We start from the raw sequence: 24607 nt of genomic DNA on the forward strand, positions 1-24607 counted from the left end.
TAAGAGTGTGAGATTTGTCAGGACTGGAAAACATGTTCCACTTGTTTGACCAGTCTGTGATTTTGTCCAGGTCTGCAGAGAGTGAAGAGGCTGCTGCCTGCCGATCTGAGGGATAAGATATGGAGCGGCAGAGAGTAGAGTCATCACTCATCAGCAAAGAGACAGAGAGGATTTTCCAGAGAGTCAGAGAGATCGTTAATGAAGACCAGAAAAAGCACAGGGCCCAGAACACTACCTTGGGGAACTCCACACTAGGCAGGAAGAGATCACTTTAACGATATTATTTTTGTGTTTTTATTCTCTTGTGCTGCCAACGCAGACTGCTAGTTCTTTGCTGGACTTAGCAACTATTTTTTATTTGGTCAACCGGATGCTGCTGGGGTAAAATGTAGGTGTCCTTTATTAATTTGAGCATTGCGATTCCAAATCTGATGTCATAATTGACTCAGCACGTCAGGATTTTTAGTTACAGAGAAATGACATTTTTCAGGCATTGTTTATTTAAAAAATCAATCACATTGCACAATTACACAATATAAACACATCGTATAATGAATGTACAGTAACTGTTGACCATAAACTGAAGCATATTGATCAATATAAATACATTGCATAAACTATAAAATATACAGTGCATTCAGAAAGTATTCAGACCCCTTCACTTTTTTTCACATTTGTTATGTTGCAGCAACAACAACACAACAACATGCATTTTAAGGCCATTTTCCCTGCTAGAGCGGGGGTTAGCCTTGCGGTCCCCATGACGATCTTCTCCATCTTGCCCTATTTTCTGCATCTCTCTTTTTTAACCCCCTTGCCCGCATTTCTTCTTCCACCATCTTTAGCCAAGTCTTTCTCGGTCTTCCCCGTCCTCTACTTCCTTCTGCATTCATTTCCATCACTCTTCTCAACCAGTCACTTTCATCCTTCCTCAACACATGACCAAACCATCTCAACCTGTTTCTCTTCACAGCATCAATCACAGGCTCTATTCCCATCATCTTTCGCAATTCATCATTTATCTTCCTCTCTCTCAGAACGATACTCCGCACATCCACCGAACCATTCGCATTTCCACCATTTCCAGCCTTCGTTGCTGCTCTACGTTCGTTACCCATGTCTCGCTCCCATAAATCAAAACACTTCTCACACATGCAGCATACACCTTTCCCTTCAGCTTCAACGACACCCCCCTCCTCATCAGCATGCCACTCAGTTCCCGAAACTTCTTCCATGCACATCTCACTCGAGCAACCGTTGCCGAGTCTGATCCACCTTCTCCATTCAGCACGTCTCCGAGGTAGCAAAATGTTTTCACACCTTCCAGCTTCACGCCGTCTCCAAGATCCAACTCAACATTTCCTCCATCTGCAGCTTCCTCTGTGCACACCTTACATTTGAATGTAGCTGCCACACTGGTGAATGACCCTCTTGGACCACTACATTTTTGATGAACCCACTCAGCGCACATTGTACATTGAATGGAGTTCACTCTGACACCCTTCCTGCACACAGCACACGGCCACTTCCCAGTTCTTTCCACCTCACCACATGCTTTCCCACTTGCCATCACCTTCGTCTTTCCGATATTCACCTTCAGACCTTTTGTCTCCATACATTCCTTCCACTTGTTCATCTTTTCCTTCAGTCCATCCATACTTTCCACAATCAACACCAGATCATCTGCATACAACAACTCCTACGGTAAACCCTCCTTTACGTTCGAGCCAGCACCTCCATCACAGCTACAAATAGTAGTGGACTTAGTACCGACCCCTGATGCACTCCCACCTTCACCTCAAACTCACCACTGTTCCCGTCCTTCGTCCTTACAGCTGTGCGTGCTCTTTTGTACATTGCCATCACAACTCTGATCAACCATTCCTCCACTCCTAACTTCCTCAATGCCCATGTCAATACTTTGCATGGAACCCTATCGAATGCTTTCTCCAGATCAACAAACCCAAGAAACAACTTCTTCCTTCGTCCTTACAGCTGTGCAGCTGTTATGTTGCAGCCTTATTCTGAAATCTTTTAAATTCATTTTTTCCCTCATCAATCTACACTCAATACCCCATAATAACACAGAGAAAACAGGATTTTAGAAAGTTTTGCAAATTTATTAAAAATAAAAAACTGAAATATCACATTGACATAAGTATTCATCCCCTTAACTAAGTACTTAGTTGAAGCACTGTAACTGGAATTTAATATTATTAAAATATAATATTGTAATATTATAATGATATTGAATTATACACAGTCTTAAAATATGCTACATTGTATTTCCAATTTTTTCTGCAACTAAAAATTCGTACGTGTTGTGTTAATTCTGATTTCAGATCCGAAATCAGCATACTCAAATTAGTCTAAGACAAATACTTTTACCACAGCACCAAATTTGTTGTTGTCCAGTGTTAACAACCCCGGCAGTCGCCACAGCCATCCGTCTGCTCGGTCAAATTGATAGTCAGCTGATCTGCTACCCCTCTTTATCAGGCCACGCCCAATGCTTTTCAAGGGGGACCACAAGTTTCCAGGAGCAGGAGACCCTCCCGTTGTGATCTTGCTCTATGCTCAGATTGGTACGGCAGCTTTTTCTTCTTTCCATCATCTGCTTGCCAAGCTGGCACAAGCTGGAGATCTGGTCTATGTCCTCCGACATTACGTTGAGGTTTGGTTTACATTTCTGAGGATATTTATCTTTGAAGCCGTTTCACTTTACATGAGTCTTCATAACAGAGAGTTGAGATATGTCCAGGCCATGTACAGGAAATGGTTGATTAACGTTGTGTCCTTTGTTTTCCCTTTTAGAAGCCGAGTGACATGAAGGTTCGACTTTCAGGTTATGGAGTCGAGCTTGCTATCAAGAGCACGGAGTACAAAGCAAAGGACGACACTCAAGTCAAAGGTGCATTCAACTCTGCCGAACACATTTTATTTTTCTTCCTTACAAAATGCTGACATCAACACAACAATATTGGGTCTGCCAGTCTGTGCTGTCCCGGCCTATAATGGGATTGACATTGAGAAACAATTGGATGTCGGGCCGACTGCATAGCTCACAGGAAGCACACATTCGTGTCTGGGTCTGATTTCCTTTTGGTGCTTCACAGGAAGCACACGCTCGTGTCTGGGTCTGATTTTTGCGCGCATTGGGTTTCTGATATACACTCCTTCAGATGGACATTAAGCTGACCGTTCCATCGGCTAGCATTTTCTGGCAAGCAAGCAAAATGCTCTCATGGTGCCTTTAAAAACAGTAGGCCATTGTGTGCTGGTATCCTGGCCAAATTGCAAATTCCTTCCCTAATCTCTGGAGGAACTGAATCGGCAGCGCAGCTGCACATCGGAAGTGATGCAAAAATCAGAGCAAATCCACAATTTGAGCCCAATCGCATGTGCATTTAATAGATCTGGTAGACGGATTGATACATCGGCGATGACTTTGATTGCTGTTGTTTGCAGATGGCAATGTGAATGCATCGGTGCTGGAGGTACAGGACGTGGTGGATGATATTCAGGGATTTTTGTTTGGCAAACTCAAGTAAGCATCGTGATGATTTATATCGGACAAGATTATTCGCTGGAAAATAAACTGTGGATTCCCCAAAAAGATATAACATTGTGCTGCAGGCATGGATGTTACATGAATGTTGATGGGCATTGGATGAGTACAGATGGGTAATTCACAAGATGTCAGCCATTTCATGTGTAAAGGAAGGAACATAGATTTAAAAAAATTGACTGAGCGATTGAGGAGTCGAATGAATGTCCCCAATTGTGTCCCCAATTGTTAAGGACCAGAAACATACGAACCGAGTTTTCGTGTTTTGTTCCTTTGCTCTTCTTATGACCCCGTTGCCATTGTCTATACCTTCCACGCACATCAGGCAGATTCACCCAGAAGTGAAAGATAACCTTCAGGAACTGAGGACACACCTTGTGGAGAGCACCAATGAGATGGCTCCTCTTAAAGTCTGGCAGCTTCAAGGTTTGTGGAAAGAATGTGACTTAAGAAATGCATAACATGTGACTACATCATCAAATTTGGTTATTCGAGTTGTTGTCGTCCCAACCCTCTAGATCTCAGCTTCCAAACGGCTGCCCGTGTAATGTCTGCCCCGAAAGGTGAAGGCCTTCGGGTCTTGAGAGATCTAAGTCAAAACTTTCCCAACAAAGCAAGGTGATGTTTTCAACTAGTTCCTCATTGGTTCATTATATCGAGCTTGGCTGTCCATATTGTTCCATTGTGTGTATTGTTAACAGGTGGCTTGTGTTTTTGGTCCTTTGTTTGGTGGAGGGAATTTACTATGGTTCTGTCACAATGACTATATTGGCCTTTTTAATGGCAAGGCCCTTTTTACATTGTTGTAAACTGGATGTTTTCACCCCTGTCCGTCTGTCGGTCTGTCTGTGAGCATGATATCTCAAAAACTTGTGGATGGGTTCAGCTGAAATTTGTTGGATTAGTTAGGTGTGTGACAAAGATGAATTTCTTGCATTTTGGTGAATATCCGGATCTTAATCCGGATCAGAGAATTTTTAAAGTGATTATTCACCATTGAGTGATGGGGCCAAACACGATATATAGCACTGTATCTCAACGTTATGTGCGGATTCGGACGAAACTTTGTGGACAAGTTTAGTTTGTGACAAGAACGAATTGATTCGATTTTGGTGACGATGTCAATACAGATAAGAGAATTTTTCAATTTTTAAGCGATTCTTCACTATTGAGTGATGGAGCTAAACACGATATTTCAAAAAGTTGTGGAGAACTTATTACAAAACTGTGGATGAGTTGGTTAGGCAACAAGAACAATCTGATTCGATTTTGATTCAGGTCCGAATCCATTTCAGGACTGAGATTTTGATTCAGGCCTACTCTATCGGTGGGATACAAAACGGTTACTTATTTGTAAAAACGGCTGGCTTGTTTTATTGAAGTGTCGCGTACAGGCCCTGACCATGACTTCTTGGTAATTGAGACTAAACTTTGCCATCAACCGATGCATACCTATATTGGATCTTGACATGGGGCCACGGCTACGGGTCCAGGATTCCGGTGGGGAAAGGAATCAAATATCTTGGCAGACGTCGTTATTGAAAACTTTTACAAACAGCTCTAGATCTCCACACAGCAGCGTTTTAATTTTCAGTCGGCAATATATCAGGATGGAATTGCCTGATTTACAAAATGTCATATTGGATTTCGATCAATGAATCGATTATTCTAGAAGGAATAACTCGTTTTATACTGTGGTCATTTAATATTTCCATTACTGCCAAATCCTTTATTTTGTGGAATGACCCGTGTCATATCTGGACAAGCCTCCGTTGTCATGTGCATTTGTTTTTATGATCTGCAGACCTTAATGCTTGCAATGTCCTATTTCCAAAGGACACTCACGCGGACCAAAGTGAGCAGTGACATGAGGAACGAGATCGAAGAGAATCAGAAGGTAAATATGTTAACATATAAGCGAGTATTGTTAACATATGAGCCTGGTGTTGGCTTAGTGGTTAGGGTGCCGGCTTGGGATCCTAGGATCCCGGGTTCGAATCCCGGTCGATCGCTGAATTAACGCCAGTGGGGTTGACTCAGCCTGTCATCCTTCCGAGGTCGGCAAATTGAGTACCAGCTTGCTGGGATGAATGATGACGGTGTGTACCCCGGTTTAGAATAGGTACACCGTATCCCTGCGCATCGTAAGAGCATGACCAAGGGTTGGCGTCAGGAAGGGCATCCGGCCATAAAAACATTGCCTCAAACAGGGAACCATGATTGTCATGGGGCCCGCAAGGCTAACCCCCGCTCTAGCGGGGAAAATGGCCTTAAAACGATCATTCATTCATTCATTCATAAGCGAGTGTTGAATGGTTACCGTGTTTTGGTGTTGGATTGCCTTTTCCAATGATAAAATTCCAATTTTGCTGGAAGTGTTATTATTTGGATTTCATGAGCACACCTTTTGATGGATGTATCCTCTTTTGCCAAATAGTATTTCTCTGGGAGTCATGGCATTCACCCAGGCGAATCCGCGTTGTTCATCAATGGACTCAATGTTGACCTTGACCTTCATGATCCATTCACGTGAGTCGATTCATTAAGATGCAGTAACTAAGCTGCCGTTCCCAGAGCCTTTCTGCACACAACAAAAGCTTGGTGTACAGCAGCAGTTTATTAAATGCACAATGGTATTCGTATGTAGGAAGGGGTACGTATGAGCTAGTACGTTAATTTTGTGTGGTCCGCGGGCTGTATAGGTAACATACGGAAGTGTATTTCATCCACATCGTCTCTGGGAACAGGTCACGGTATCCAGGCAAGGTAATGAGAGGGGTGAATTTGGATGTTGTGTTTCGGCAGAGAACCGCCCCTTGCAATCCCGCACTGAGTGCAAGGTGTCCGGCATGGCGCCGGCCATCACAGGACCCACCATTTAGCATGCTCAGTGCCGTATATAAAGAGAGTCTGGCCAACTGAACAACAGGCACCATGTTGCTCCTCAGCGAGCCAGGACCCATTTATTCTGCAGTACGAGAGAGATGGAGCCGATGAGCATAATCATACTTATATGTTTATCGCTCCAGGTGTATGCAATTTGGTGATATCATGAATAGAGACATTTTCTACGCTTTGAATCACATCCAAAGTTTATCTTTTCAGTACTTTTCCTGTATTCATCGATTGAATTCAGTACACCCCGGCTGGCTTTCGACCCTGGCTACATTCAGGGTATTACGGCCATAATTGAGCACATCGAACATCCAGCTTGGACAGAATATGAGAGAGAGGAAAATGTGCTTTTCTACTGGCAATCAAGTTGTGTTTGCTTGGAGGCAAGGATCAGAAAATAGTGAGCAACATCTTTGTGTTGAGCGCATTCGGGGAATTTGTACAAGACAGAATCAAGAAAATGACAGAATTATATTGGAACAAATAAAGACCGCGATTGAAATCAAGAGTATGAACGAATGAAAATACAGGACACTTGCGACAAAATACTGAGAATGAAAAGCGGAATTTCCAAACCGAGATCATTCGTTGTCCACGTTTGTGGGTATGGTAAATGGAGTGAACGGTGTCACATGATGATGACTGATCAGATACGGCTGATGATGCTTCTTCTCTAGCCACTATTATCCCACTTTCATGTCGGGTCAGCTGGGGGAAACTTGGCCCAGGTCTTCACGAACCGGCTGGCCAGGCCTGACGTTCGACTCATTCGGCAGGAATTTGGTAATTGTGCTAGCGATAGCTCGCCTACTCTTCGCGAAGGACACCATGGGATTGTTAGCGTCCACTAAGGAATGCTGAAAGACGGCACGCCCATTTGAAGTCCGTCCAAGGGACGGCACACCCATTGATGAATCGCCCCTCCTGTGAATCACCGGAATGACAGTTTCTAGCTGGGTCGGGATTCAAATCCAGGTTAGACAGCTCGGAGGTGAGTGTGTGTACCCCTTGTCTACTCTAGGCCATCCTGTCAGCCCATATGACCAATGATGTTATGGATGGATATCTAGCGTTCAAGCGCTTACAATGGTTATAGAATGTTGGTCCGGAATCCTTGCACGCGACATGAACACCGTCGAAAACTCAGCAGTAGAAACAGATGATTGTACGCCGCTCCTTTCCAATGCCACCTTCAGGCGCTGCATGACGCCATTGCCGGGCACCGAAAGGAGCCCGGTAATGACGCGCATTGAAATGGAGTACTCAGTCTTCACTCCGGTTGTGTGTTTGTCTGGGCGATATCTCAGCCATCCTTTGAGCGAGGAAGCTGAAATTTTGGCACAATAGTGAGCACGTGCTTTGGCAAAAACGTTATTTTTTGTTTTTTGATTAATCAATTAATTGATCAGTTATTTAATTACTATCGATTAATTAAGTCTGGTGTTGGGCTAGCGGCTAGGGTGCCGGCTTAGGATCCTAGGATCCTGGGTTCGAATCCCGGTCGATCGCTGAATTAACGCCAGGGAGGTTGACTCAGCCTGTCATCCTTCCGAGGTCGGCTAATTGAGTACCAGTTCACTGGTGATTCCCTGTTTGTCGTTAAAGGCGGCAAAAAGGGTTGGCGTCAGGAAGGGCATCCGGCCGTAAAACATCGCTTCAAAAAGGGGACCGAAAAACAACGACAACCACGGTTCCCGAAAAAGGCCAACCCCCGCTTTGCGGGGAAAAATGGCCTCTAAAGTTGGTTATTTTTTTATTATTATATTAATTAAGTACTTATTTATTTCCTTTCTCATCTAAGCAATATATCGGGCACCTTTTGAGCTAGGAAGTTGATATTTGGACACGATAGTGACCAAGTGATGTGGTTTTAAAGGATATTTTGGATTTATTGATTCATCAATTATTCGATTAATTATTTAACTATTAGATTCATGACTTGATTGTTTTTAAAAAGCAACAGAGTGGGATGAAACGGTGGTGGTTTCGGTATTCTATTAGCCAATTGATGAATAATTTAATTATTTTACGATTATTATTTTATTTATTTTCGTTATTAATCACTTATTTATTTTCTTTCTCATCTGGGCAATATCTCAGGCACCTTTCGAGCTAGGAAGCTGATATTTTGACACGGTAGTGACCAAGTGATGTGGCTCTAAAGGATATTTTGGATTTATTGATTAATCAATTAATTCTTTCATTTTTTCAATTAATGACTTATTTAATTATTTTTCAAAAAGTTACAGCTTCGTATAAAACACTAGTGGTTTAGGTATTCTATGAACCAAATTATTAAGAAAATATTTTATGATCATTATTTATTGATTTTAATTATGCAATTAATCAATCAATTATTGTACACCTCTCCCACCAAATACAGTCTCTATGAGCTGCACGGCGGTATTTATTTGCCGTGCTGGAGGATATTTATTTATTTGGCATGGGGGTGGTGTACTTTGAATGTACCTGTACTTGTTTGAGTTTTTTTCACGACGACATGCATGGCCGCGCTCTTATTGCCGAGTTTGTCTCCAGATTTCGAGTCATGTATTCGCAGTGTTTAATGTCTTGTTGCTTCCACGCTAAGATTTGTAACCTCACGGTGTCGAATTTTCGGAGCAGTTTATCCTTCGTATCATGGCAGGATGGACTAGGAACATCGCGAGTGAGGTCATCAGCTTGCTCAACTAGTTTCACTGATAAGTTCTTCTCTTTCAGCTGACCTTTGACCTCTCTAAAGTAGTGCCCCTCCAGCGGAGAAAAGTTTAATTCCGATGTCTGAGCAATGGGTGAGTCAGCCTTCTTTGTATTTCTTCCGCACAGTCAGAGCTATTCAAATGTGGGAGCAATATGGCGCCTTGAAACCATGTGACTGCAATCAGTCAATCACAGAGAGCAAAAGATGGCCAGACTCTCTTTATATATGGCACTTGACATGCTGCCATTGGTACGCTGCGTGGTGGTGGTGGTTCGAATGCAGCCTGTGGCAGTTTGGCTGCATCATTTTCTGGAGGTGCGGCTGTGCCGCTGATGCTGTGATTGTGATGCAAGGCATGGAATCCGTCATTGCAGCTGATGTCAAATTGTTCCTGTTTCAAACAACCTGATAATTGACCATTAGTTTTGCATTCTATCTCGATGAATCAACTTTGGGCATGCTGCTGTACCTCTCTTGGCAATGGGGGGAGGCCCTAAATCTCAAACAAGAGATTAGCCCCATCTCCATGGACACATCTCAGGCATTCTACACAGTCTGGTATCCTGCTTTGCTTGTCAAGCTCTCGGCATATTGCATACAAGGTCGCCTTCATCCAAAGATTTATATCTTCCTCCATTCGTACAGTCAACACGTTATGAAGTGAACCCTCTCCTCTCACAGTGGAGGTTGGAGTGTCGCAAGGCAATGCCTTGAGCCCAGTCTTGTTTCTTGTCTACATAACTGATCTTTTTGATGCTCAGTAAAACCCTCTATCTTTTTGCGAAGGACTCCACATTGTGTCATACAATAATCCATACCACTGATAGACAGACAGCAGCCATGTCACTCTGTACTGGTTTGATAAATATAACATATGCTTTAATCTTGACAAATATCACTCGCATTATCAAACTAACCCACCTGCCCATTTCCACGGTCAGCCATTGGAAGATGTTCATTCATTTGAACCTGTCGCCCTCACCATCAGCATCGCCCACTCCTGGCCGACTAAATGACCATGTAGCAAAGCTGACCTCCAAAGACTATTGCATACTGGGTACCCTCTGTCATTACAGGTGTTTTTTTTTGAAAACGTGAGAGCTATTCAAAGCCAAAAAGGCCTTTGTCCAGAGCTCAACTTTGCTACATGGTCACTGCTCTTTCACATGGCCTGGAACCCCAGCATCGCGTCAGTCTTGCCTGGATTACGTGGCATTGAAAGCCCTCGACATTGTTGAGCTTTAACCTGGCTGAGAGGCTAGAAGGAGCTAGACCCAGGATGAGGCCGGAGCCCAAGGTCTGTTGCTCTCACAACGCACAGGTCGCTGGCCTCTATTTTGTACTCCCTCTACTCTGGCCTATCTCCCTCTGCTCTCTTAACCCTCCGATCCTCCCCAACAACTCCACAAGTACGACTTCTTCCAGTAACCCCCTCTTGGTTAAACTTTCAAAAATGCAAATTTACTGCATACCAACTCTTTTGTTCCTCGTTTCTGCAGTGTGGAACTTCCTTTCACATGCTATTCTATCCCACCGTTAGAGCTTCAAGCAGGTGCCATATCACGTCACCCTCTATCTTTATCCGCAGTTGTTAACCCTCCCTAACCCAGACCTCGTACTTGCAGTTTGCAGTGTTTCCTCTTCCTCTTCCTTCTTCTCCTTATCCTGCCCCCCTCCTCTTTTCTTTTATTCTTTCATTTCCTTGCTTATTGTGTCCAAGAGTTGCCCCGCTGCCCTACTATGAGGTCATACCCTCTTGCACCTGGTTCTTCCATGAACCTCAATCTTGTGAAGGAAAAATGTTCTGGGCTAATTTTTTTCAAAAGAATTTAAGCCAAAAAAATTCGTTTAATTCATATTGTGAACAAAATTGAGTTGCTGTGCAACAGTGTTGTTTCCACAAGAGCGTGTGCACCTTAGGATAATATATAACTGTTTGCTTGGTAATATAACGCACTATCGGTTTGTTTAGTGCTGTAGACACCTTGCCACTCTCCGGTGATTCGGCAAAACGGCGTGTGCTTGTATCATGATCCAGAGTGCTGGAGATAGTTCGAGAAGATGGCCGTGTGCTGGAGGGACTGCAAACGCTTGGTCTAAGGGGACATCTTCTCGCAGATCTCCTGGGGTTGGGAGTGAACCCTCCAGAGGGAAGCCATGCACTCGACATTCGCCAAGATGCCATCCTGGTTAGTATGCCGAGCACGATGTTATTTTTATGGAATGCTTCCTATCACTTGTCAGTTTGCCGAGGTCAAAATTGTTCATGAGAGCCGGATATCGATATCGTTTTTTAATTCCTAGATATCGTCATTGCCGTGGACGACAGATACGCTGACATTGTGGTAAAGGCTCACTGCCTCCACCTCGTTCCTTGGCTGGTCTCAGCTCCTGCTTTTCCTGTCTGCTCACACGTTGTGTACTTCTCCCCTCTGTTCCACTGTCGTGTTTTTACAACAACAACAACAACAACATGCATTTTAAGGCCATGTTCCCTGCTAGAGCGGGGGTTAGCCTTGCGGTCCCCATGACAATCTTCTCCATTTTGCCCTATTTTCTGCATCTCTCCTTGTTAACCCCCTTGCCCGCATTTCTTCTTCCACCATCTTTAGCCAAGTCTTTCTCGGTCTTCCCCGTCCTCTACTTCCTTCTACATTAACTTCCATCACTCTTCTCAACCAGTCACTTTCATCCTTCCTCAATACATGACCAAACCATCTCAACCTGTTCCTCTTCACAGCATCAATCACAGGCAATATTCCCATCATCTTTCGCAATTCATCATTTGTCTTCCTCTTTTGTTCCGTTTTGTTCCGTTTGTCTGTGGTCTGTCCGGGAATAGATAAGATTGTATTTAAGTGCCCATCTCTTCTGTGTCTTTTACCTCACTCTGCCGTGTAATCTACCCCCTTTTCTCCACTACTGTAATTATACCCTCCTCCGGAGGTCTTGAGAACTGTACCCCTTGCGTCGTTTCCTCTTTCCCAGTCGTCGCGTCCTTTCCATCATTGATTTGGCATAGCGCGATTTGGTCAACGTCTGGGTGGAATCGGGGTCTAGTCGGGGAATAACTGTTCGGTCGCGGCAATACCACCGCTCGGTAAATAACATCTAAACCGCGTCATCTAAACCGATCATCTAAACCGTACAAACCGCGTCCGCGTGTTTTTACGAACCTACTTATTACGTCTGTCTGTTCAGTATCCACCTCCCCTCACATCCAGAATCTTGGCGTCATCTTTGACCAAACCCTTTCCTTCGACAAATACACTAAACAGATCACAAAGTCAGCCTTCTTTCACCTGAAAAACATTGCCCGTCTCCGCTCATCCCTCTCCTCCACGGCTGCAGAAACCCTCATCCACGCCTTCATCACCTCCCGTCTGGACTACTGCAATAGCCTCCTCTATGGTTCACCCTCAAAAATCACCAATAAACTCCAATACATTCAGAACTTCGCTGCCCGTCTACTCACCCATTCCCGGACCCGTGACCACATCACCCCCGTCCTTTACAAGCTTCACTGGCTCCCCATCCCCCAGAGAATCCAGTACAAAATCCTCCTCTTGACATACAAAGCCCTCCATAACCTGGCCCCATCCTACCTGGCTGACCTCCTCTCCAGACACACTCCCACCCGCAACCTCCGCTCTGCTGGTACCAACCTCCTGACCCCCTCCATCCGGACCAAATTCAGATCCTGGGGGGACAGGGCCTTCTCCATCGCTGCTCCCACCCTCTGGAACTCACTACCTCACACCATCAGAGACTCCTCACTCACCACATTCAAAACATCACTAAAGACCCACCTGTTCAACACTGCATTCAACATTCAACCCACAGCATTTAACCCCTGACTATCACTTTTCCTTCTCCCTCCTTTTGCTTTAAATATTTCCCTATTGATTCTTGTCTTTTTGCAATTGTTGTTTTCATGTATTGTTATGCATTATGTTTTCCACTCTGTCAAAGCGCCTTTGGGCTTCTGGAAAAGCGCTATACAAAATAAATGAATTATTATTATTATTATTATCTTTGCCGAACTAGTGAATCCTCATCTGACGGTTCCTCTCTGCTCCACCATTTGTTACCCTCCGCTCGCAAAGCGAAAAGCATGTTTAGGCATTCGGGTGCGTACATGTGACGGACGTGCATGCCTACATTTTTAAAATTCATTTTTCTCGGCGAACATTCATCTGATTGACACGAAATTTTACCATAGGAGCACCTCCACCTGTAGAATGTTTTTATTCATAATTGCAACGTCATAGGTCACGTGGTATGGACGCCATCTTGGAAAAACGTTACAACTCTATATCTCTGAAACCACTCAAAGGAAAAAATTGAAACAAGTCTCATTGTCAAGTACTCCCCATGGAGAATAAGAGATGTTAATGATGATGTCATTGGTGCCTTCATTACGACATCATAATTCGACAAGTATAACGCTTGATCTGATCAGTATGAATTTTTTTTTTCTCTGCAACTGTTAGTCTGATGGACAAGAACCTTTCATCATCGGAGCGCTTCCTCTTGTAGAACTTTTAATAATAATTATGACGTCATAGGTCACGTGGTACGGGCGCTATCTTGGAAAAATCGAAAAACGTTACACCTCTATATCTCCAAAACCGCTCCATGGGAAAACATGGTACGTTGTCAAGTGCTCCCCATGAGGAATAGATATGTTAATGATGATGTCACCGGTACCTTAATTATGACGTCGTAATTCGACAAGTACAACGCTTTATCCGATCAGCGTGAATTTTTTTTTTCTGCAATTCTTGGTCTGGTTGACACGAAATTTTCACCATAGGAGCGCCTCCTCATGTAGAATATTTTAATGATAATTATGACGTCATCGGTCACGTGTTACAGGCGCAATCTCGGAAAAACCGAAAAACGTTGCACCTCTATCTTCAAAACCGCTCCCTGGAAAAAATTGAAACGTGGCTCATTGTAACGAACTCCGCATGGGGAATAAGTGTTGTTAACGATGACGTCATTGGTGTCTTAATTATGACGTCATAATTTGACATGGATAACACAGTCTGATCAGTTTGAAATTTATTGAGCGTGATCTACGCAACAATTATATTAGAGAATATAAATGTATGATGTCATCACTAACATGGTCTGGGAGCCATATTGGATCAAGAGAAAGAAACCCTTAAAAGCAGAAGAGTTGACTCGCACCAAGTTGACTGCGCAGGTTAAGTATTCCATGAATACCTTCTAGTTTTGTATGCCTTTCACTCCTCTGTCGACAGCTCTTCCATAAGCTTTGGTCCCTCTAAATTTGAATAAAACTTTCATTGTGTTTTTGTATACAAAGTCGAGGCTCCTGGAGAAGCTAGAATATAGAATGGATCAGGACGTAATATATCAAAATTAACAGTAAAAATAGAGGTGGTAGCATATCAATAGCAGAGTTAAGGGAGATTTGGACAAATAAGAGATGAGGGGTATGGCGAGTATGGCGAGGTGGACAGGATAGATACAGAAGCAAGCTCTCAGGAAGGAAAAAGTGTAAATTTATAAAGAGGTGGTCTTGGGGAGGATCAATGGGATAGAGAAGATCATGTTTTTGGATGGGGGATGATCTGAAAATGTGGGGAACAGCTGTCTTGAATACTTGGAGGGAGGGATGAGATTGTAGAGGATGTGGAAGTTCATTCCAAAGGTGAGAAAAAGAGAGGAATCATTGAGTGGAGTGAAGGTGAGCAGTGATCCTGGATTTTGGGAGTTTTGCCAGAAGGGGGTTGCTGTCAGGCTGCGTATGCCTGGCAGAAACCTTGGGCGAGGGGATGGAGGGGGACAAACCACAGAAAGAGCAGAGAGTGCAAGACCAGAAAGGAAGCGGTAGAAGACAGAGAGGCCACTGACCTGTCTGCGATGGGAAAGTGATAGGCCCATAGAGTCGGCTTCATTGTGGGAGATTCCAAAGACCTGGAAGGTCTTGGTTTCCATAGCGACAAGCTGTGCAAGTTGTGATGCAGGGGAGCCAGCGGGAGGGCGGTACTCTATCAAGCTGCAGGTAAAACCTTTTGGGTTGATAAAATGTCATGTTTTTACATCCCTACTTGTTATTTCTGTCTATGTCTATGAGAAGCAAATATCGTCCTTTTTTCAGAATATTATAATAAGGCTTGTGAAACATACATGATCTCCTTTACGTTTTAATTGTGTGCAATCATGGACCAGATTATTAATCATGGACCACAGCCTGGTGTTGGCTTCGCGGTTAGGGTGCCGGCTTGGGATCCTAGGATCCTGGGTTCGAATCCCGGTCGATCGCTGAATTAACGCCAGGGGGGTTGACTCAGACTGTCATCCTTCCGAGGTCGGCAAATTGAGTACCGGATTGCTGGGATGAATGATCACGGTGTGTACCCCGATTTAGAATAGGTACACCGTATCCCTGCGCATCGTAAGAGCGTGACCAAGGGTTGGCGTCAGGAAGGGCATCCTGCCATAAAAACATTGCCTCAAACAGGGAACCATGATTGTCATGGGGCCCGCAAGGCTAACCCCCGCTCTAGCGGGGAAAATGGTCTTAAAAACGATCATTCATTCATTCATGGACCAGATTGGAAAGTATGCTTTCTCTGAGTGACATCTAATGTATATACTTATTATTTTATTCTATTCTTAAATTCCTTCTTGACCTAAACTTTACCTCTGCCACCTCAGGGGATGGAGGTTATGTTTTCACCCCTGTTCGTGTGTTTGTTTGTCTGTTGGCAGGATATCTCAAAACGTTGTGGATGGTTTCTGGCGAAACTTGGTGGACAGGTTGGGTGTGTGACAAGGACGAATTGATTCGATTTTGGTTCAGATGTGGATCCAGATCTGGCCTATTGTGGGATACAAAACGTAAAACCCTGTAATCTTTTATACACCCATTAATCCACCCCAAACCCACCTCCTTCAAATTCCGATTTCTTGCCTGAAATCCCCTGTAGTGTCCATCTTGTTTATCCTGTGTACCCCGCCCCAGCCCTCTCCCTTCTACAGATCTCCCGATGTCCCTGTTCTCTACTGTTGTGTTTCCCTCTCTCTCCCGTCTTGTCTCCTGCTCCCATTATTATATGTTCACTGTGCTAGCTCTTACATGAGCCTCGACTTGGTATACAAAAAAAACTGATCAACCTGGTGGAGGCGTGCTCTCTACCGAGTGCCGTTCTAGTTTTCCCTGGTATCGTGGCTTCAAGCTTTTTCTTGAAACCTTCATTTTTTGAAATGGATGCACAAATATAAATATTAAATTGATATATGTGGGAAAATTATATGCCCAGACCAGGAATCGAACCCAGGTCCTCTGGAAAGCCATACCAGTGCTCTGCCATCCGAGCTATCTGGGCGACCCTGACAAAGCATGCAATTTCACCACACATACGATCGTCGCTCTCTTTCCGTCGATGCTTCCGGGGCACTCGCTGCCAACCACAGGAGCACCAACGGCCTGAACACGAGAGGGTCTTCCTCCAATGGGGGACAAATCCATGTCCTCTATCATAAACACCACTGGGGTGTAGTGAAGCAATTAGATTAATGAACAGGATTAAATAACAGTTCAGATGGCAGAGCACTGTTATGGTTTTCCAGAGGACCTGGGTTCGATTCCTGGTCTGGGCATATAATTTTCCCACATACGTCAATTTAATTATTCAATCCTGTTCATTATTATATATTTGTGTATCCATTTCGAAAAATAAATAAATCCGACCTGCTTGGCAAAACCTTTTTGCAAAGTGCTTGTTAAATAATTGTAGTTTCTTAAATATGTTGCCTTCGTGATGACATTTGAGATGTCATCACTCGAGCCAGTTCAGAAAATTTCTATTACGATGACTACAACCACCACTACTACTATTACTACTAGTACCACTGCGGCTACTACCACTGCTACTACTACTACTACTACTTTACTACTACTACAACTACTACTACAACTACTACTACTTTAATGGCCTCAATTATTCCCATCTTGTTGTGGGGTTAGCCAGGGAATGTCTTTGGCCCAAGTCTTTCACGAACCAGCTGACAGACCTCACATTCAACTGAAGGTGATATTAATTTGTAATTGGTTATGGGTGCCGGCACTAACTTAGCTACTCTTTGTCAAAGGCACGGTGTGACCTTAATGTCCACCAGCAACTTGTGTTGCCACACAGGCTTAACATTCTTCTTGGATGGTGCACACATTGAGGCCTCGCCCTGCATGTGAAACACCAAGGTGATAGTTTGTACAGTGCCTTCACAAAGTGTTCATACCCCTTGACGTTTTTCATATTTTGTTGTTACATCCTGAATTTAAAATGAATTAAATTGATATTTTTTGGCACTGATCTACACATAATACCCAATAATGTCAAAGTGGATTTTTTTTCTCGAATTTTTTACAAACTACTCGTAATTAAAAATGAAAAGCTGAAATGTCTTGAGTTAATAAGTATTCAACCCCTTTGCTGTGACACTTCAAATTGATCTCGAGTGCATCCAATTTCCTTTGATCATCCTTGAGATATCTCTACAACTTGATTGGAGTCCATCTATGGCCAAATTCAATTGATTGGACATGATTTAGAAAGAAATACACTTTCTATACAAGATCCCACAGTTGTCAGAGCAGAAACTCTACCATGAAGTCCAAGGAACTGTCCGTAGAACTCAGAGATAGAATTGTGAGGAGACATAGATCTGGGGAAAGGTATAAAGCAATTTCTAGAGTGTTGAAAGTTCCCAAGAGCACAGTGAGCTCCATCATTAGGAAATGGAAATAATATGGAACTTCCCAGACTCTTCCTTGAGCTGGCCGTCCGACCAAACTGGGTAACCGGGCAAGCAGGACCTTGGTCAGGGCGGTGAAGAAGAACCCAATGACCATTCTGACAGAACTACAGAGTTCTTTGGCTGAGATGGGAGAACCTGCTGGAAGGTGAACAATCTCTGCAGAACTTCACAAATCTAGGCTTTATGAGAGTGGCAAGATGGAAGCCACTCTTGAGAGAAAGGCACATGACAGCACGACTGGAGTTTGTAGAAAGACACGTGGAAGACCGAGAGCATGAGGCAAAATATTCTGTGGTCTGATGAGAGGAAAATTGAACTCTTTTTCCTGAATACAAAGCGCTACGTCTGGCGGAAACCAAGCACAGCTCATCACGCATCTAGCACCATCCCTACCATGAAGCATGGTGGTAGCAGCATCATGCCATGGGGATGCTTTTCAGCAGCAGGGACTGGGAGACTTGTGAGGATAAAAGGAACAATGAATGGAACCAAATGCAGGTAAATCCCTGAGGAGAACCTGCTTCAGAGTGCAAAATACCTTAGACTGGCGTGAAGATTTACGTTCCAACAGGACAATGACCTAAAGCATATAGTCAAAGCAACACTGGAATGGCTTCAGAACAAGAATGTGAAAATCCTTGAGTGGCCCAGCCAAAGCCCAGACTTCAATCCCATTGACAATCTATGGAAAGACTTGAAGATTGCTGTTCACTGACGCTCCTCATCCAAACTTGACAGAGCTTGAGCAAATCTTCAAGGAAGAATGGGAGAAGCTCCACAAATCCAGATGTGCAAAGCTGATACAGACATTTCCAAGAAGACTCGAAGCTGTAATCACTGCCAAAGGTGCTTCTTCAAAGTATTGACTCAGGGGGCTGAGTACTTATGTAAATTAAATATTTCTGCATTTCATTGTCAACATATTTGTAAAAAATTCTAAAAACATGTTTTGACTTTGACATTATGGGGTATTTTGTGTGGATTGGTGAAACTTTTATATACTTATTTAATGCATTTAAAATTCAGGCTGTAACACCACAAAATGTGAAAAGGTCAAGGGGTGTGAATACTTTCTGAAGACGTTGTAGCTGGGTGAGGATTTAAATCCAGACGGCACAGCTCAGAGGTGATTGTGCTTACCTCGAAGCTATCGTGCCAGCCTGAGAGGTTAAATTGATCAAATACCCATGTTGGTATCACCTCACAAGTGTGTTTTTGTGTTTCCCAAAGTTTAATGCAGACATAAGTAAAATCGTGTTTTTACTGGAGATAGTTTTGTGTATCTGTTCAAAATGTTCTTCGAAATGTCTTCCTCACCTTGGGGTCATATATGTTTAATATCGGTCCGACAACTGAAAAACGTTTACCTAGTTGATATCGATTGCACCCCTCCTTTGTTCTAGTGGATCAACAACATTGAGGAGGATCGCAGGTATTCCAACTGGCCAATCAACCTGCAAGAGCTGTTACGGCCGACCTTTCCCGGTGTCATCCGACAGATCCGCAAGAATCTTTACAACCTGGTAACTACCGTAATTCTGATAGTGATTTTTAATGGACTTTGCAAAAGCTTTTCATCGAACCGATCACACAATTGTGATTACAAAGTCGGTCGATCTTGGTGTACGTCCCAGTCGTCCCACTCTCTTTCTCTGGATCTCTGATTTCCTGTTCTCCCGCCAGCAAAGCCTACGCCATCATGCAGTTCGCTCTGATTTGGGCGTTGCTCGTTTCCAGAATCCCTCGAGGAACACGGCTGGGGCCCATCGTTTGTTTTTAGAGATGATAAATGATGCATTGCCGTCCGATGAACCGCGCACGTTTGTGCATGTGGATGAACTAACCCTGGTTGAATGTCGTCAATCAAACCGGCTTTCAAATAGACATCTTGACGTGAATAACCACCGTTTAGAGGCCATTTTTCCCCGCAAAGCGGGGGTTGGCCTTTTCGGGGACCGTGGTAGTTGTTGTTTTTTGGTCCCCTTTTTGAAGCAATGTTTTACGGCCGGATGCCCTTCCTGACGCCAACCCTTTTTGCCGCCTTCAACGACAAACAGGGAATTACCAGTGAACTGGTACTCAAGACAAGTGGTCTTGACGTGAATCATCAACTATAAATGGCTGAGGTGTGTGTGTGTGTGTGTGTGTGTGTGTGTGTGTGTGTGTGTGTGTGTGTGTGTGTGTGTGTGTGTGTGTGTGTGTGTGTGTGTGTGTGTGTGTGTGTGTGTGTGTGTCATACTTTTTGTGTCTATTAATTAATTACGTACGACCATTAATTAATTACGTACTATTGAAATGTACTTTTAAACCCTTCAGACCGCTGAGACGCTTTTGACCTTTGAAGACCCTTTAAGACCCCCAATATCCTTAAGACCCCCCAAATACCCTTCAGACTCAAAAGACACAGTGGACCCAAGAAACAATGATGACCCAAAAGATCTAGATGACCCAAAAGTTCCCAGGGACCTAAAATAACGTGAAGACCGAAAAGTCCCCAATGACCGAAAAAGGCCCAGAAGTCCCAAAAGTGCCTGAGGACCTAGAAGACCCAAAAGTCCCCCAGGCCCCAAAAGTCCCTGAGGACCCAAAAGATCCAGATGACCCTAAAGTGCCCGAGGAACTAAAAGACCCAGATGACCCAAAAGACCCTGAAGACCCAAAAGACACCCGAATCTAGCAGACAGGTATGCTACAAGGTGGTGAATACCAATAAAAATTTGGTACAATAGACCAAGAGGCCCACTAGTCTTATGAAATGGTCCAAAGGCTGCCACATGAAAGTAAACCCTTCAGAATGTGTCACAAATGAATATCTCATTCATGTGAGATTCCCCAGATCAGCCAGTTATTCGTACTCGCAACGGTACCCGCTCTACGGGCGGGGCTTCAATTGGGAAGCCGAAATGAAAGGGCACGTCCTTGTTCACCAGATCTGTATTCCTCGGACTGCCTCCGAGACTGGTGTGCAGCTGTGTCACGTCCTTGTTCACCAGATCTGTATTCTTCGGACTGCCTCCGAGACTGGTGTGCAGCTGTGTCACGTACTTGTTCCTGCCTCCGATAGTCCTCGTCTCGGCGAGCCTTCTTTCTTGCAACAGCTTCCTTGGACGTTTTCGTTAATGAGGCTTTCCGTTTGGGAGGCATTTTACCGGTTTGTCTGAAACGGTACCCGCCCAGAAACACGTACCAGAGAAAACAAATCGTTTGGGCAATGGGCTCTCCAATATTGTACCCGTTTGTGACGTTTGTCACATTGTCTCCAGTACCCGTTTGTGACGATGTTTTCATTGTGACGAAAATATTCGAATTCGAATTTATTTATTCGTATTTATTCGAATTGCACGAATATGTGAATTGTGATCGTGTTTCATTGTGATGTTTGTGCGGCGATGGGTGGTGTGTACAAAGTGCAGGGACTTAATCAACGCGAGCTGATGACTCGCGCTTACTGGGAATTCCTCGTTCGTGGGACACTGTCTCGAGCCCCAGTCCGCATCACGGATGGGGCTCAGCGGTTTACCCGAGCCTGACGGCGAAGGGCAAGGTACACGCTGGCCCGTCCAGTGTAGCGCGCGTGCGGCCCCGGACATCGAAGGACATTAAACGTTCATTAAACATTAAACGTTCATTAAACATTAAACGTTCATTGAAGGATTACGAAACGAAAAACATTACGAAATTACGTTCACACCGTCACGTCAAACACCACCGTGAACACATACATCGTCACAACATCGTCACAATGAGAACATCGTCACAATGAGAACATCGTCACAATGAACGTTATGCGAACGCGAATGTTATGCGGGAGTCCAAACCTGAGAATGCTGGAGACCAAAGCTGAAATTGGGAAAACTAAATAGCCTATTTTACTCCCAGGGGTCCCAGGATTACCCACCCAAAATATCTTTGTGATCGGTTCAGCAGGTTTTACGGTACCTTCGAACAGACAGACGGACATTTGGTGAATTATAGTAAGATCAGGAACCATGAGCTTAATAATGTATGCATGGCGAAGGTTTAGGTGTCTATGCTCAAAATGGCTTGAAGTGGGAAGTGCGTCTGAAAAATATTGAAAAGTGTGATAATAGCAAACTCCTTTTGTTATGTCTCATTAAATGTTGTGATTTGCTGCCTCAAGACATGCTCACTATCTTCACGAGTAACATTCGATCTCTAACTGAATATGCAGCTCACCTTTCTGAAGCAGAGCTCTCACAGAACATCAGAATCTCTGTATTGAACCTACAAAGCCTTATTTTCAACCTACAAGAGCCTCGAGGTTCAATACAAAAAATTAAATGTTTAAAAACACACCCTTCATATAATGATGGGATCCAAATACACAACCCACAAAGAAGTCGCGGTGCTCACTCCAAATTTTTTTTTTTAATTGAACCCCCCCCCCCCCCCCTCTCCCCCTGCTAATAACTTCACAACTCGCCTCTCTCTGCTAATAACTTCACAACTCGCCTCTCTCTGCTAATAACTTCACAACTCACCTCTCTCTGCTAATAACTTCACAACTCGCCTCTCTGCTAATAACTTCACAACTCGCCTCTCTCTGCTAATAACTTCACAACTCGCCTCTCTCTGCTAATAACTTCACAACTCGCCTCTCTCTGCTAATAACTTCACAACTCGCCTCTCTCTGCTAATAACTTCACAACTCGCCTCTCTCTGCTAATAACTTCACAACTCGCCTCTCTCTGATAATAACTTCACAACTCGCCTCTCTCTGCTAATAACTTCACAACTCGCCTCTCTCTGCTAATAACTTCACAACTCGCCTCTCTCTGATAATAACTTCACAGCTCGCCTCTCTCTGATAATAACTTCACAGCTCGCCTCTCTCTGATAATAACTTCACAGCTCGCCTCTCTCTGATAATAACTTCACAGCTCGCCTCTCTCTGATAATAGTCACAGCTCGCCTCTCTCTGATAATAACTTCACAGCTCGCCTCTCTCTGATAATAACTTCACAGCTCGCCTCTCTCTGATAATAACTTCACAGCTCGCCTCTCTCTGATAATAACTTCACAGCTCGCCTCTCTCTGATAATAACTTCACAGCTCGCCTCTCTCTGATAATAACTTCACAGCTCGCCTCTCTCTGATAATAACTTCACAGCTCGCCTCTCTCTGATAATAACTTCACAGCTCGCCTCTCTCTGATAACTTCACAGCTCGCCTCTCTCTGATAATAACTTCACAGCTCTGCTCTCTCTGATAATAACTTCACAGCTCGCCTCTCTCTGATAATAACTTCACAGCTCGCCTCTCTCTGATAATAACTTCACAGCTCGCCTCTCTCTGATAATAACTTCACAGCTCGCCTCTCTCTGATAATAACTTCACAGCTCGCCTCTCTCTGATAATAACTTCACAGCTCGCCTCTCTCTGATAATAACTTCACAGCTCGCCTCTCTCTGATAATAACTTCACAGCTCGCCTCTCTCTGATAATAACTTCACAGCTCGCCTCTCTCTGATAATAACTTCACAGCTCGCCTCTCTCTGATAATAACTTCACAGCTCGCCTCTCTGATAATAACTTCACAGCTCACCTCTCTCTGATATTATAACATCACAGCTCGCCTCTCTCTGATAATAACTTCACAGCTCGCCTCTCTCTGATAATAACTTCACAGCTCGCCTCTCTCTGATAATAACTTCACAGCTCGCCTCTCTCTGATAATAACTTCACAGCTCGCCTCTCTCTGATAATAACTTCACAGCTCGCCTCTCTCTGATAATAACTTCACAGCTCGCCTCTCTCTGATAATAACTTCACAGCTCGCCTCTCTGATAATAACTTCACAGCTCGCCTCTCTCTGATAATAACTTCACAGCTCGCCTCTCTCTGATAATAACTTCACAGCTCGCCTCTCTGATAATAACTTCACAGCTCGCCTCTCTGATAATAACTTCACAGCTCGCCTCTCTCTGATAATAACTTCACAGCTCGCCTCTCTCTGATAATAACTTCACAGCTCGCCTCTCTGATAATAACTTCACAGCTGGCCTCTCTGATAATAACTTCACAGCTCACCTCTCTGTGATAATAACTTCACAGCTCGCCTCTCTGATAATAACTTCACAGCTCGCCTCTCTCTGATAATAACTTCACAGCTCGCCTCTCTCTGATAATAACTTCACAGCTCGCCTCTCTCTGATAATAACTTCACAGCTCGCCTCTCTCTGATAATAACTTCACAGCTCGCCTCTCTCTGATAATAACTTCACAGCTCGCCTCTCTCTGATAATAACTTCACAGCTCGCCTCTCTCTGATAATAACTTCACAGCTCGCCTCTCTCCGATAATAACTTCACAGCTCGCCTCTCTCTGATAATAACTTCACAGCTCGCCTCTCTCTGATAATAACTTCACAGCTCGCCTCTCTCTGATAATAACTTCACAGCTCGCCTCTCTCTGATAATAACTTCACAGCTCGCCTCTCTCTGATAATAACTTCACAGCTCGCCTCTCTCTGATAATAACTTCACAGCTCGCCTCTCTCTGATAATAACTTCACAGCTCGCCTCTCTCTGATAATAACTTCACAGCTCGCCTCTCTCCGATAATAACTTCACAGCTCGCCTCTCTCTGATAATAACTTCACAGCTCGCCTCTCTCTGATAATAACT

The 24607-nt window shown here is 44.0% G+C and overlaps 1 protein-coding gene across 3 annotated transcripts in view; it reads left to right on the forward strand.

The window, feature by feature from the left end:
- UGGT1 (UDP-glucose glycoprotein glucosyltransferase 1) overlaps nucleotides 1-24607 on the forward strand; it is a 214204-nt gene that overhangs the window by 28985 nt on the left and 160612 nt on the right. For all 3 annotated transcript variants that reach the window (XR_013623012.1, XM_078775372.1, XM_078775373.1), the window contains exons 6-14: nucleotides 2500-2674; nucleotides 2815-2911; nucleotides 3469-3547; nucleotides 3894-3994; nucleotides 4087-4186; nucleotides 5405-5465; nucleotides 6006-6097; nucleotides 11203-11353; nucleotides 19364-19483. Coding sequence is in view for 2 of the 3 variants with exons in the window: in XM_078775372.1 (XP_078631498.1) it covers nucleotides 2500-2674; nucleotides 2815-2911; nucleotides 3469-3547; nucleotides 3894-3994; nucleotides 4087-4186; nucleotides 5405-5465; nucleotides 6006-6097; nucleotides 11203-11353; nucleotides 19364-19483 (976 nt within the window). In the remaining variant the exon portion in view is untranslated. The remainder of the gene's footprint in view (nucleotides 1-2499; nucleotides 2675-2814; nucleotides 2912-3468; nucleotides 3548-3893; nucleotides 3995-4086; nucleotides 4187-5404; nucleotides 5466-6005; nucleotides 6098-11202; nucleotides 11354-19363; nucleotides 19484-24607) is intronic.

The sequence above is a fragment of the Myxine glutinosa genome, chromosome 4 (genome assembly GCF_964187855.1).
Source record: "Myxine glutinosa chromosome 4, kmMyxGlut1.1, whole genome shotgun sequence".
Classification (NCBI taxonomy): Eukaryota; Metazoa; Chordata; class Myxini; order Myxiniformes; family Myxinidae; genus Myxine; species Myxine glutinosa.